Source organism: Myotis daubentonii, chromosome 13 (genome assembly GCF_963259705.1).
Source record: "Myotis daubentonii chromosome 13, mMyoDau2.1, whole genome shotgun sequence".
Classification (NCBI taxonomy): Eukaryota; Metazoa; Chordata; class Mammalia; order Chiroptera; family Vespertilionidae; genus Myotis; species Myotis daubentonii.
Window position 1 is genome coordinate 46,424,915 of NC_081852.1, and position 13,987 is coordinate 46,438,901.

At 51.9% G+C, this 13,987-nt stretch overlaps 2 protein-coding genes across 10 annotated transcripts in view; one reads left to right on the forward strand and one right to left on the reverse strand.

The window, feature by feature from the left end:
- On the reverse strand, nucleotides 1-9,453 carry POLL (DNA polymerase lambda). Of its 8 annotated transcripts, none has more exons than XM_059661167.1 (9): nucleotides 9,334-9,453; nucleotides 8,330-8,470; nucleotides 7,357-7,651; nucleotides 7,009-7,165; nucleotides 6,336-6,653; nucleotides 5,405-5,578; nucleotides 4,722-4,850; nucleotides 1,606-1,774; nucleotides 1-1,183 (listed from the first exon to the last, which is right to left on the reverse strand). In XM_059661167.1, exons 2-9 carry the CDS (start codon nucleotides 8,442-8,444, stop codon nucleotides 819-821), a joined length of 1,722 nt encoding a protein of 573 aa, XP_059517150.1. In that variant the 5' UTR covers nucleotides 8,445-8,470; nucleotides 9,334-9,453; the 3' UTR covers nucleotides 1-818. The 8 variants fall into 8 exon arrangements, with proteins under 8 accessions (XP_059517150.1, XP_059517147.1, XP_059517146.1 ...); XM_059661164.1 differs by having other exon boundaries at nucleotides 8,330-8,515; nucleotides 9,334-9,444; XM_059661163.1 differs by having other exon boundaries at nucleotides 8,330-9,195; nucleotides 9,334-9,351.
- DPCD (deleted in primary ciliary dyskinesia homolog (mouse)) overlaps nucleotides 9,424-13,987 on the forward strand; it is an 18,157-nt gene continuing 13,593 nt past the window's right edge. The window contains exons 1-2 of one of the 2 annotated variants that reach the window (XM_059661171.1): nucleotides 9,424-9,544; nucleotides 13,235-13,315. In XM_059661171.1, the coding sequence (XP_059517154.1) occupies nucleotides 9,481-9,544; nucleotides 13,235-13,315 (145 nt within the window). In that variant the 5' untranslated portion in view covers nucleotides 9,424-9,480. The remainder of the gene's footprint in view (nucleotides 9,545-13,234; nucleotides 13,316-13,987) is intronic. The other variant, XM_059661172.1, reaches the window with a different exon arrangement.

Below are 13,987 nucleotides of genomic sequence, written 5' to 3' on the forward strand. Positions count from 1 at the left end.
TATATATATATTTTTATTGATTTTAGAGAGGAAGGGAGAGGGAGACAGAAACATCAATGATGAGAATCATTGATGGCCTGTTCTAGGGGAGGCCCACAGGAGATGCCGATGGGTAGATAGGCACCCCTAAACGCCTGACTCCATGAATTCTCCCTTTTCACGTCCCCCAGTGTCCTTCTGAGTTCAGGAGCTGACTCAGGCCTGGCCTATATAAAGAGCAGCTAACTTGCATTTCTGGGCTCCCATTCAGCTCCCCTCTCCGTGCCCCCCTGGGTGGAAGAAGGCAGACAGGGGCTACAGCAGCTCAGACACCAGGCAGGTTGAATGTCAAATGCACTTCACTGGGCCCCTGGGCCTGCCAATGCTGTCCTCACGGAGCCTGAGGCACCCTCTCCCAACACCTCCAGCTGCACAGGAAGTGGGGTGGGTAGAGGGAGTATGCGAAGTGGTTCATTCTCCTGCTCCAAAGGGTCTTGGGTAATGCTGGGCCAGAGCTGCCTGCCTCTCCCCCTGCAGCCCCATCCCACCGCCAGCAGCTAGACCCTCCTCAGGCTAGAGGAAGGGGATGCCTGGGCCAGCTGTTCCTGCTTAACGTGGGGCCACGTGCAAGCTTCTCCCAAGGGCAGCTGTGCAGAAGGGAGAGCAGCCTGCTCTTGGGGAGAACAGGGCAGACCCCGGGAGCGAGGCTGGCCCTTTCCCTCGGGCCCAGGGAGCTGGTGATGGAAGTGTGAGGTTTAGCCAGCTGAGGCTAGAGAGGAGTCCTGATAGCCAGGTGGGGCAGCTGGGCCAGTGGGTGCCCCTCCCGCCTCGACCGTGGGTCACCAGTCCCGCTCAGCGGGTTCTCGGTAGGGCAGGCCTAGGAGCCTGAAGACATCCTTCTCAGTCGGGGTGGGAAGCACTCGGCCAGACCCCAGCTTGAGACCTCGGGTGTCCCGCACCACAGCTGCGCTGAGGGCGTGCTCCGACAAGCTCATGCCCTTGGTCTTGGCCAGAGCCCGCATGGAGCGGTTGAAGTGGGCAGAGCCGGTGAAGTAGAGCAGGGCGCACGCAAACTCGCTGTAGGGCACAAGGATGATGTCCAGTCGTCGGTGCCGTCGCCCTGGTCCTGGGAGCTGGCACACACCCAGGTACTTCTGCTGCTGACCATTCTCCTCGTGGCTCACCAAGTCATCAGTCAGGAACCCTGGCCCGACATAGGAGGGCTGCTGGGAGGGCTAGGAGCCAGGCCTGGGCCATCCCATCCTCCCAGCTCTCTCCGGATCACCCTGGGTCCTCTAGTCCCAGGTGACCCTTTACTTGCTGGGTGACCTGGCCCTCTCTGGGCCTGTCTCCTGGCCTGTGAAATGGGCACAGAAATTCCTCCCGCCCCTAGTGTCACAGGAGGATCAGATGGGACACAACCTGCAGGTGGTGCTGAGCACCTGTGTGGTGTGGGGCCGTTTCATCTCTTCCCTGAAATGGCTCTGGCCACAAGGTGGGATTCTCATGAAGCGACCTTCCCTGCTTCCTGCCTAGAGATTGTGACTCTGAGGCTCTCCCTCCTGGGGGCCGCCTAGCCCTGCCCTGGCCCCTGCCAACCTGCTCACCCAGAGATGGAGCTTGTACCTCGCTGCCGAAGGCTGTCAAGGAGGCGACTGAAGATGCCCTGGTGAGATCGGCCATCCGGGTGAGTGAGCAGCACGTCCACATCACCACACGTTGCTTTCCCCCGTCGGTAGGAACCGCATGCCACGCACAACAGCCCAGGGCTGAAGGCCTGAGCTGATTCCCGGACCTGGGAAAGGGCAGTGAGGGCTGAGGGCTGAGGGCTGAGTTCCTCCCCTGTGTCAGCACAAGGGCCTTCCCTGACCCAGGGACCCACCTCCCAGCTTATGCCCCAAGCCGATCCCTGGTACGTGAACAAGGCCCTAGGGATGGGACCAGGGAGCAGAGGCCAGAGATCTACCCTGGGAGCAGCAGTTCTCAAGCTTCGCTAGGACGTGCTCCCACCCGGGAGGCAGCCTGGGAAAGACGCAGAAGATGCCTATGCTGTTTCTGAGGGAAAGTCCTGATCTTCCCTCTAGGGCTCTTTCAGAGCAGAGACACGCCTTCTGGTGGCCCCTCCCAACCAGGTGCCCGGTCTGTGAAACGCCACTTAAGATAAAGGGCCTCAGCCAGGTCTCAGCAGCCCGGGGTATCTATGGATTTAGTACGACAGGCAGTGTGTGTGAGTTGGGGCTTGAGGCCTGAACAGGTGGCTGGCAGGGTGGCCTGGACCCAAGACTGGGAAAATGGAACCCAGAAATAGAACTACACCTGTGATGAGAGGAGGAGAAAAGAGGAGCCCGGAAATAGAACTGCACCTGTGATGGTGGGGAGAGGAGGACAGGGAAGAAGAGGGAGGTAGGGGAGAGAGGAAGGCAAATCTGAGCCAGTGCTCACACCCTTACACGGGGGAATGGGACGGTGAGGAGTGAGTGTGACAGAGGAGACTGTCAGCTGAAGGGCATCCCTCACTGAGAGGGATAAGCCCATCAGCCCTCCCCAGAGACACGAGGCCTTTCATGTGCAGATAGCCTCCCGCCTCCACCCCAGGATGCTGAGATTTCTGGGGCCCTGGATACCCTCAGCCATGACACCTCAATTCTCCTGACAAGCGGCTCTGCTAATCCCCTCACTCCCTTCTTGAGCCTCCCTAGAAGATGGGAGGAGGCCTAGGGCGAGTAATCCCATCAAAAACTCCTCAGGCTGGAGCCCGTCAATGGGGGGAGCGTGCCCGATGGGCAGGAGGGCCCAGAGGCTCACTGGGGCATTCTCCTTGCCTGGACACCGTGGCTGAGTGACGGTGTCATCACTGACACCGCGCCTGGTGATGGGTGAACAAAGGGGCCTGTTCATCCACCCCGCTCCAGCCTCAGATTCCTGTGGCCGGGAGAAGAGCTGGCAGTTGATCTCAACTAGGCTGTCCATAGAGTTTCCGTGGAGTTCTACGCTATCAGCGTCCTAGACCAAAGTAAGCAAACCTTGTCCATAGCAACCAGCTCCTGATCCCAACGCCAGTTATATGAACTTGACCCATAATCCACCCCTAAACCAAATGCTAATCTTGGCCAAACCTTATTTCTAGGGCAACCATGAGTCTTAACAAAAAGCATCCAATACTAAAAAAACTTACTCCTAACTTGCCGGGAGCCGGTCCATCCTTGCTGTTTCAAGGGACCTGGCATATATGGCATACGGTTCTTAATATGTTTGCTCACCTTCTTGGCGCTGTGTTTTAACCAAGGTCACCTCTCCGAGAAAGGTTGTTTCCCCAGGTAGGGATTTTCCCCTGAAGTCAGGGAGGGGATGAAACTCCTCAACTAAGTGCCAGGCGGGTAATTAATCACTTTAACTAGGAACAATCATGCTTAAGCTACATAATCTTTACTCCCTGGAATGGAGATAAGAAACGCCCTAACCTTTGTAATAGAGATTGATAGGATTGAATCAACTGGTATAAATACAGATGTAACCAGACAGAGAGACAGAATTTAGAACACAGAACTTAGGAGACAGGGCTTGGAAGACAGGACCAAGAGAGACAGAGCCTAGGCACAGAACCTACACAGAACGTTCTCTAGAGACAGAAGAACTTCGCTGGAGAGAGCATGCCGGAGGATCCTGGACAGGGACTGGCCTCGGAGCCTGGAGGCGAAGCCTGGCAAGAGAGCATGGCAGGGGATTCTGGACTGAACCTGACTGCGGAGATTGGCAGGAGAGCCTGACTAGAACCTGGTGACTGAACCTGACTGGAGAACCTGGACAGAACCTCTCTGGAGATCCAGAGCAGAACCTCTCTGGAGATCCAGACCAGAACTTGGCTGGAGATCCTGGCTGGAGATCTGAAGCAGAACCTCTCTGGAGATCGAGACCAGAACTTGGCTGGAGAGCCTGGCTAGGCTGCTGATCAACTGAACGCTGTCTCCGTGTCATTCCTTCTTCGCCGACTCCGTCCACACCTTTGGGGACCCCTGGACCTGCTGGGGTTGGACCCCGGCACTAACTCAGGCCTAACCTTAACTCACTTCTTGACCTAGCTTTCTTCTAACCCCAAACTTAATCCTGCTTGCACTGGGCTTTTTCACCAACTCTACCCCAAACAGGTGGGCTTCAGAAAGTCCATACGTCTGGAAAGAGACATAAACTCAGTACATGTGTACAACTTCTCGAGAGAAAGTTTTCACCAGGTTCTCAAAGAAGTTTGTGAGTCCCTGACCGGTTTGGCTCAGCGGATAGAGTGTCGGCCTGTGGACTGAAAGGTCCCAGGTTCGATTCCGGTCAAGGGCATGTACTTTGGTTGCAGGCACATCCCCAGTGGGAGGTGTGCAGGAGGCAGCTGATCGATGTTTCTCGCTCATCGATGTTTCTAACTCTCTATCCCTCTCCCTTCCTCTCTGTAAAAAGTCAATAAAATATATTTAAAAAAAAAAAAAAAAAGTTTGTAAGTCACAAATGTTAAGAGCCTCTGCCCTGACCCAGCCTAACCTAGTACAGTTCAAATCTCAATATCCTTATGTAGTTCCCTACCAGAGCTTTAGTCTTGACTCGCTCTTTCCTCCCTGATCCTAACCTCTGGTGGACCACAGCTTCCTCAGCCTGTTAGGCTCCCCGCTGAGGGATCAGGAGTTCTTGGCTTTGAGTCAGGCCCTGACCTTACAATAGGGCCTGGCTCTCCTCACTGTTCTGAGACACTTGCTTACTGTCTGCTCGATCTCGGCAGCCTCCTCCCTGGGCATGCGTTCCAGAAAGTCATCGTAATGCTTCAGGCCAATGGCCTGCTGGGTAGTCAGGGAGGCCTGGTTGCGGATGTCTTCTAAGCTCCGGAAACCCTGGAGAAAAGAAGCCAGTGGGGCACTATGAGGATCCAGGACCAATGAAGAGGCAGTGAATGAGCACACACATAAGGCTCCCATCACCCCCAGCCTCCAAGGAAGACCTGAGGCAGGACCTCCCCCAGGAGCAGTTGGGTCTGTAATCGGTGGAACTTGGGAAAGGCAGGACGCATGGAAGACAAGCCACAACCGAGCCCTGCCACAAGCCTAAAATATGATTCTGTTGGTCTAGTGGTGAATCTGGACAGGCCAGATTCGGGAACTACTGCTCTGGATACTCAGCCCTGAGGCCTGGTCTCTTCAGAAAGGCCCTTGCTGGTCTGAGACAGAGAAACATACTTCTTGTCTCTGCCACAGATCAATGCCTCAAGTATACCAAGCCACAGGGCGGCCCTGGGAGCTGGGGGAGGGGTCTACATAAGCCCTGGTCCCTGTGAAAAATGGTCTCCCTATAGCCTGGGTTCATTCCCATCAGAGCACAGGGTAAGACAACTGGAGGTCAGGAGCTCTGAGACACAGCGAAACTGAGAGGGGGCGGGGCAAGGTATGACCTGTTGGTACCACATCTGGGCAGTCTTGGTTCCAGCTCCCCAAATATTAGAGAAGAGTTCCAAGACAGGCACGCTGTCGCTGATGTGGTCCAGCTTCCGCAGATGTCCACTTTCTAGGATCTCTACGATCTTCTCGGCCATCCGTTTCCCAATCCCAGGGATGCTGCAGGCTTCCTAGAGGAAGGGGTTGGCAGAGGCAGGAAAGAATGCGAAGATGGGATGGGTGGGGCCAGAGGGTGGGGAAGCTGACTCCTTTAGCAGATGTCCAGCAAAAGCCAGTTGGCAATTAATGGCTCTGTAAAGCTTGGGCACAACTGAAGATGAGAAGTTTGGGTGGAATGGGATGGTTAAGTTGTCTTTTGCTCCCCAGAGGGATGGAGATCAGCACAGGAAGTAGAAAAAAGGCAATAATGGTGACACTAGTCATCATCATCATCACCATAGTGAGAGCCAACATTTACTGAGACCTAAGTATGTAGCCGGTTGTGCACCACAGAGATCATCTCCTTTAGTCCTCACAGAACACTGAATTTGTTGCTATTCTTAGTCTCTTTTTACTAGTGAAGAAACCGACACTCAATGGGTTTAAGTAACTTGCCTGAAGTCACACAGTGAATGATGGTAAACAGAATTCAAACCTTGCTCTGTTGGCCTCCAGATTCTAAACGTTTAAAAACTTTATTATGGAAAAAATTCCAAAGTAGAGAGAACGGTGTAACAAACCCCCAAGTAGCCAATACCAAGCTTCTATAATTATCAAGATTTTGCCAAACTGCTTTCATCAGTCTCTTTTGTGCAAGTGCCAGACATCATAAAATCTCAACCACTCCACCTGATCCCCTCGTGTGACCGGTGCCTCCACCAACCTCTAGCCAGTAAAGAAAAGACCGCATCCCACCCGTCTGCATCCCCTGGCCCAGCCCCCAAGTACCTGGTAGGAGGTGACAGGCTTGTGGAAGCTCTTGAGGGCATTGATGGCCTTGTCATAGCCAAGGGCCCTCCACTTGTCTCCCTGAACACTGTAGGCTTTGGCCAGCACTTCCAGCTTTTCTGTGATGTGGGTGTTGTGGTTGGTCGCCTTTTGACTCGAAGGCTGTGCACAGACCCACTTTTTCAGACCCTCAGGGGCAGGGCTGGGGTCACCATCTCCCTCAGGGGGGATGGGGTAGCGGCCACTGATCAGGGCTTCCAAATCAGCTGCGCTAACTGGGGTCTCCTCCCCATCACTGGTGTCATCATCCGAGCCAGGCTGGAGGGAAGGAAGAAGAGACAATAAATTCCTGCCCCGTGAATGCTCCTTGGAGTGGGTGGTTGAGTCTCCCAGTTAGACCCAGGAATTAGGCTGGGTCTTCTGCATCTACTTGGGTTTCCTTAAGTGTGGGGATGTGTTCCACTTGATTTCTTGGTCCAGCCTAGGGTGCCCGGTGGCATGTAGTAGATATGATCTGGGCAAATATAGGAGTGATGAGTGTTGGGAAGAGCTAACTGGCTTCACAATAAGAGAGCCCTCGTCTCTCAGGGGCCCCGGCCTTTCTGAGGCTCTCCCTGTTTCTCTGACCCAATTTCCAGGGAAAGTGAAATATTGGGGCTGAAGGGCTCCTTACCTGGGCTTGGGTGTTTGGAGCTTCTTCTATCCTCTGGGGAGGGGATACAGGTCTAGGGGGAGCAGGGGGAGGAGAGGGGGCTGTCCTGAGCAGAGCCTCACAAGCTCCGGGAGGAGAGTCTTGGTCGGCCTTACTGAGCTGTGGTTGGTCCAGGTACCTGCAGGGCGGGTGATGGGATGTTAAGACACCAAAGGTCTCACCCTAACTCTGCTCTCAATCCTTCTCTACTCAGAAACGTTGGTTTTCTAACGTATTCCATTAAGACAATGAGAGTTATTTTTAATAACCCAAAGAAAGAGCTCAAGATGCTGCCAGAAAACATTTGAGGAAAGACTGGGATCAGCCCACCTGTTGGGGATGAAGATGCTGAATCCTGCCGTGTCCACCAGCCTTCTCTCCTGCAGGCACAAGCTCAGCCAGGCTGACTGTACCAGCTGAGCACCTGGGGGCAGCCGGGGCAGTCTAAGGAGGCGAAGGGCTCGCTCACAGTCCATGCCATCATCCACCACAATGTGAGTGACCCCTGGGGCCTGGGCAGAGTATATCTGGCCACCATGTTGGACAATCTGCTTCTCAAAGAGTTCCGCCCGGGCTCGCCCAATGCCAGCGGGCACAACATGGGCCCGTAGGGAACTCAGCCACTCTGTGGAGGAGATATCCATATGCCTATTGTCATAACTTTCAGACCTGCTCCGAATGATCCCATTAGAGTCTCCTACCCCCAATCATTTTTCTTCCATTTAGGCAACCTGCCTTCTGGGGGTCCCACCACAAGCACACAATTAACTTCCTTATGTGTCATCACTTGATGTAAGAGGCAAACTAGAACAGTGTCTGGCACATTGTAGGCATCCTATAAGTCACTTTGTTCATTTATTCTTTCAACAAGTATTAATAGACACCTACTGGATACCAGGCACAAGGCATATATATCTTACGGGCCTCACAGTCTAATAGATCCTTCCTTCACATCCAGTGTAAGTTTTTGCCATCTATTTGTCAATCTGGCTACAAAATATCTTTTAACTCTAGGGGCCTGAGATGGATTTCTGCTCCCTCTCTCCCCCTTCCCCCCCAAACACACATACACACTGCATGGAACCTCCTGGAGAGCAAAGGATTCTGCTGGTCATTTCCTTAGGGACTAGAGAGTATTTTCTGATTAATGGAGGTCTCAGGGTGAAGTAGAAGATAACAAAGACCTGGGACCAAGCCTACTGCAAGGCAGGTATAAACCAACCTGCAGGCCCTGGGCAGGCAGAGTCGGCTCTATCTGCTTCTGGCCATGAACAATGTGGGTTCTGAGACTGGGTTCGCTCACCTCTTGCTTCTTCTTCGTCTTCCCTCTTGGGAATCTTTGCCAGTGCTTTTGATGATGGATTGGCAAGGACTTTCTTCCGCTTGGGAAATGCCTTCAAGATGCCCCTGGGGTCCATTGAGGTATGGCTGGATCCTGGCCTTTCTGTTTGAGGGTTGATCGGGGCAGCTGTCATGTAGAAACATAGAACTGGGGTTCCCCAAGTCCTTTGACTATGGAGGTAGGATCTCTACTGACCAGGCCTTGGGGGCAGTAGCCCAGTTCTCCAGGGTCTCCCCAACCCCATTTGAACTTCAGTTGCTTAGCCGAGCTCTACACTCACCAGCCTTTCAAAGTCAGAGTATTGGAGGAAATGGGGGGGAAGAATGAAACTACTGGGGGAACTTGGGGGAGGGGGCACTAAACGGTATCATTCCTCAGAGGGATTGCTCTAAAGGTTCGGCGCAGTGTCTGCCCTGCTGCACCCCAAAGGGGTCTCCCGAAAGGGGATGCCAAGTTAGGAAATGGAGCGATGCCTTTAGGAAGGCCTTGGGCTCCCACGAGGAGTGGAGACTGAGTGGGACTCCGCACAAACGCCACATCGTCTTACTCTACCCCCATCACTGACCCGCAGAGGAAAACCTGGGGGTGCGAGCGTGAGGGAGGGAAGTGAGGCCGGCAGGGGAACGCCCCGCACCTGCCCTGGCCGCAGGCCTCTCGGCGTGGCGGTGCTCAGCCCGCAGGTGCGGGAAGACCAGGCACAGCAACAGCAGGTGTGCGGCGCCTTCCGGGACTGGGGGCGTCTCAGCCTCACAGCTGGGGGTGAAGACGCCGGCAGGTGTGGGGCCTCCGCCGCGGTCGCAGCTGGAGCGTGCTGGCGACGATCCCAGCTGGAGGCCACAGGAGGGGAGACTTGTCCGGACCCTGCCCGGAGGGCCCCGCCCCACCCCCTGGATTCGGTCCGGGGCAGGGTCCGCCTCAGGCCCGGCCAGCCACCCAGGGGTCGAGCAAGAGAAACTACTACTTACTTAGCAGGGCAGCCAATGAGAGCGGATGGAGGGAGGGTGGGGGAGGGGGAGGAAAATGACCAGAACAATTTCCGGGTCATCCGGAAGTGACCCTGGGCGGGCCGGTCGTCATGGTAGCGGTCGGACGCACGGCTCGGCGGAGGGAAGATGGCGGTGACAGGCTGGCTGGAGAGCCTGCGGGCGGCCGAGAAGACTGCGCTGCTGCAGGACGGTAATTCGAGGCGCCCCGCGAGGTCCCTCGTCCCTCCCCCCGGTCCGGGTCCGGCCCTCCGCGCTCGCGCCTCGGGAAGGGCCTCAGCGCCTGGGGCGCAGAGCCGCAAGCGTCGCGGCCGCCACCCAAGTCAGGTCCTGCGTTTGCAGATGGGGAAACTGAGGCCCAGAGAGGTGACGTAACTGGAACACGCATCTCTGGACACCCCCTGGTGGCCTGTATCCCACCTCGCTCCGCTCGGAGTGGTGTTACTAATAACACATAATTCCTTTCACATTCATGGTGGCATTTGCTCCGCACCGCTGTCCCGAAAGGCTGTTAATTTTTCACCCCATTTTACAGAAGAGGAAACGGTCCAAGAAGGTTTTAGACTAGTCCCAGATCCCCACCCAGACGGTACAACTGACCCGGGATCCCATGACCCTCAGTCTCGGGGTTCTGTTGCTGAAGGCAGCCTGGTGCCTGGGAAGGGCGGGAGACCTGGGTTCTAGTTACGATTCTGCCGTTAAATCCCCGGGCTCTCCAGTTGTTCTCTGTACTTGTCTGGACCTCAATTTCCTCATCGGTAAAATGAGCTGCTTATCTCTGAGTTGCTTTCCAGTTGTAAAGTTGTTTGTAAGTGAACCTCTAAATGTTCCTTGAGTCTTTAGGGGAGACAGCAAGGGCCTGGGGCTGTTCCGGGAAGAGATGGGCACAGGTGTACGGAATCCTGACTTCCACTCTAGGATTGGCCGGTGCAGGCCCTCCTTGAACTTCAAGGTCCCTTCCTGGACCCACTTGGTAGCCAGAATGAATTAGGTCTAAGTTCCTGTAGCTTTTAGTTTACCAACTGGGGACTCACAGCCACAGGCAGAGGCCAATCAGGGAAGCATGGAAATTAAAATCAGCTGCTCATTTGCTTGTTATAAACACGGCTTTATATTTATATTTATATTTAGGGTGGCTTTACTGTGTGCCAAGATGTGTCCTGGGAGCAGATAGAAAAAACATCGAGCCCGCCCCCCGGGCGTGTGCCCTGACCAGGAATCGAACCAGTGACCTCTTGCCACAACACTCACAGATAGTTTTTAATAAAATATCATACCAATATACTTAAAAATTTTTTATCAACATACATATATACATACCTATATACAGTAATTTCATTCTGTGTTAGAATGAAGTATAAATAAATATTTTAAAAATCTTTGGGTAAAGAAGGATATTTTTAAATATGGCTGCCCTGCTAAGTACAACTTATGGGTAGTGACCACAAAGGAAGAATAGTTGACTGTATAAAAATTAAGCACTTTTTAAAAAAATAAACTTAACTTTTAAGTTTATGGTTATTGTATGGTATTTAGAAAATACAGATCAGTGTAAAAGAATATAAAAATATTCATAAACATGTTTCTGTATAAGAAATACCAATTGTCAAAATCATGTTTAATACCCAAATGATATTTCATGGTAGGGCTAATATATTTAGCTCATTCTCTGTTGTTAAATGTTTGGGCTATTTCCAATTCGCTCTTACAAAAGATTCTGCAGTGAACATTCTCTTTGGTAAGTCTTTGTGTACACAGGCTTCTTACCCTTAGGATACATTTTCCCCCCCTCATCCCCCCCCCATTAACCCCCAACCCCCCCCCCCCCCCCCCCGCACACTCATGCTCCCATTTGTTTGGGGAAATTCACTTTAAACAAAGTTAAAAGGCAATTGAAACAATATTTGCAGCCTGTATGACATGTGGCTAATATATATGGCACATGGTTAATATATACAAAGCTCAATTAGATTAGTAAGGAAAAGATGAGTACCTAAGGAAAATAGGCTAAGGCCTAAACAGGTAATTCACTAGAAAATGACCAGCAACCCCATGGAATGGTGTCAACCTTAAAAATACCTAATGACACACAGATTATCCTAGGATGGTTATTAGAGCTCGGACTTAGGCTTCAAGTGTGTTTAAGCCTGGACCCATCATGTCCTAGCTGTATGACCTTGGACAAGTTGCATGACCTTTAAGCCTCAATTTTTCTCATTTGTGAAATACAGGTAGATAATGGGGGCCCGTAGGATTATTAAATGATAATTAAATGCAAACAAAAAACAAAGAAGCTGGCCAGTAGTAAGCACTGCATCCTGCCCGGACTGAAGATTGGACTCCAGGCCAGACACCCTCAGCTACTCACAGGCAACACCTTGTATCACTCCTAACAGAAAAACTCCTTCCAGCTCTTTGAGCCATCTAAATGATTACGGATGGTGTGACCTAGGGGCCTGCTGAAAGACATGCCAATTTGGGGGTTGAGTTTCCCCAGAATATATCATATTAGGAACAACTGTAAAGAACAATGTCCCAGAGGAGTGAATTGAACAGGAAAAAGGCTTGGTAGATAGGCTACAATTGCAAGTTTTGGCTAATACTTTGGTTAGGGCCTTGGGGCTCTTATTCATCAAATGTATGTTGGACCTGCCCACTGGGCATTAGTCCTCTGTTATTAGTCTCACTGAGGAGCCTACCCACATCCACTTACCAGCCTGTAAATATAGGGGAAAAGGCAGAGCCACCTTTACAGAAATGCTATGATTACACCACATTGATGGAAGAGACAGGCTGGCATACTCCCGTGGGTTCTTTCATTCTTTCAGTGAAAGATGAATCACTGTTCACCCATTCTTTCAATCAATATTGAGTTGAGCTCCTTCTATATGCCAGGTACTGTGCTTGATACTAGGGGAGCCATAGGCAGGGGGGATAAACCCATCTTATCTAGTAGAAGACACAGGCAGTAGTAATTCACACAGATGTAAAATCATAACCAAGGTAAATGCTGTGAAGAAAACACATGGGGCCCTACCTGGTTTGGCTCAGTGGATAGAGCATCGGCCTGCAGGCTGAAGGGTCCCTGGTTTGATTCCAATCAAGGGCACATGCCTGGGTTGCAGGCTTGATCTTCAGTAGGGGACGTGCAGGAGGCAGCCGATCAATGATTCTCATCATTGATGTTTCTATCTTTCTCTCCCTCTCCTTTCCTCTCTGAAATCAATAAAAAAAAGTGTTGTTTTTTTTTTAAAAAAAGGAAACACATGGGGACTAACATTGTGTGGCTGTGTGTAGGAATGGCCTAGAGGTGTGCACAAGGCAAAACAATGGCATGGTTAGGAGGAGTACTTAGTTGGGAAGCCCACTTTAATATCCCGAGAATATAAGCTTGGTTTTAGAAACTGGGGAGAGAAAGATAAACATGATATCATTCCTGGGGAGATAGAGGCTTTTAAACGTATCATACCATATGGTAAATTCTCCACTATGGATATAAATAAAGCATTAGAAAGGCACGAACAGGGAAGCAAATTTTGCCAAGGTGGCCGGGGTGATAGTTTAGGAAGACTTCCCAGTGGAAGTGATATTTGAGCTGGGTTTTGAAGAGCAAGGAGAAGCTTAACAGATGGAGAGATATAGGGAGCTATTGCTGGTAGAGGAACAGGAGAGCAAAGATATATCTAGAGAAATCTTCAGAAAGGAAGAGAGTCCCAGGACATATCTTAAAGTAATGATGGGCGATGTTTGGCAACGAGAGCGAGGCCCTGGGAGGGCTTCTCAATAAGCCCGAGGCTGTGGTGTCTCCCGGGTAGACCCCTGACCTGTAAGGGACAAGGCAAGGGGAGGCTTGGGAGTTAAGCACCCTCTGCTTTGTGCTTAGGGAGAAGGAAGGTGCACTATTTGTTCCCAGACGGGAAGGAAATGGCCGAAGAATATGATGAGAAGACAAGTGAACTGCTTGGTAAGTGACAGGGTCTCCCAGCAGGCCCTTCGGGACACTTGGGATGACCTAAGCACACACCTCGCCTGAGGCTTGCGGGAGGAGCCCTGCACCGGATGTGGAGCCAGGGGAGACCGAGGCCTTTGAAGCAAGATTGTCCCTGAGAATAATCTGAGGCCAGGGCTGGATACCGGAGGTGGAGTGGGAGTTCGTTTGACCACTCAACCCAAAACAAATTAGAGAGGGAGTCGTTTTTCCAAGGTGGGAATGGGGATGTGGAGAATCTGTTGGGAAAAGACTTCAGAGAAGGTGCAACTGGAAGTGAACCTTGTAGGCTGAATAGTGGTAAGGGCACGTTTTCACTACAGTTTTTTGTGGGTTTTTTTGTTTGTTTTTTTGAAGCCTCACTAGAAACAAGCAAGTATCAGAGGCAGCAGCTTCTGACTTTGCCTCAGTGTTGGTACTATTCAATATGACAGTTATCTTGGAGAATGAATCAAAGGTATAGGGCAGGGGTCCTCAAACTACGGCCCGCGGGCCACATGCGGCCCACCGAAAACATTTATCCGGCCCGCCGGGTGTTTTTGCTGCCGCTGTGTGCATAGGAATTTGTTCATAGTTTTTTTTTAAACTATAGTCCGGCCCTCCAACGGTCTGAGGGACAGTGAACTGGCCCCCTGTTTAAAAAGCTTG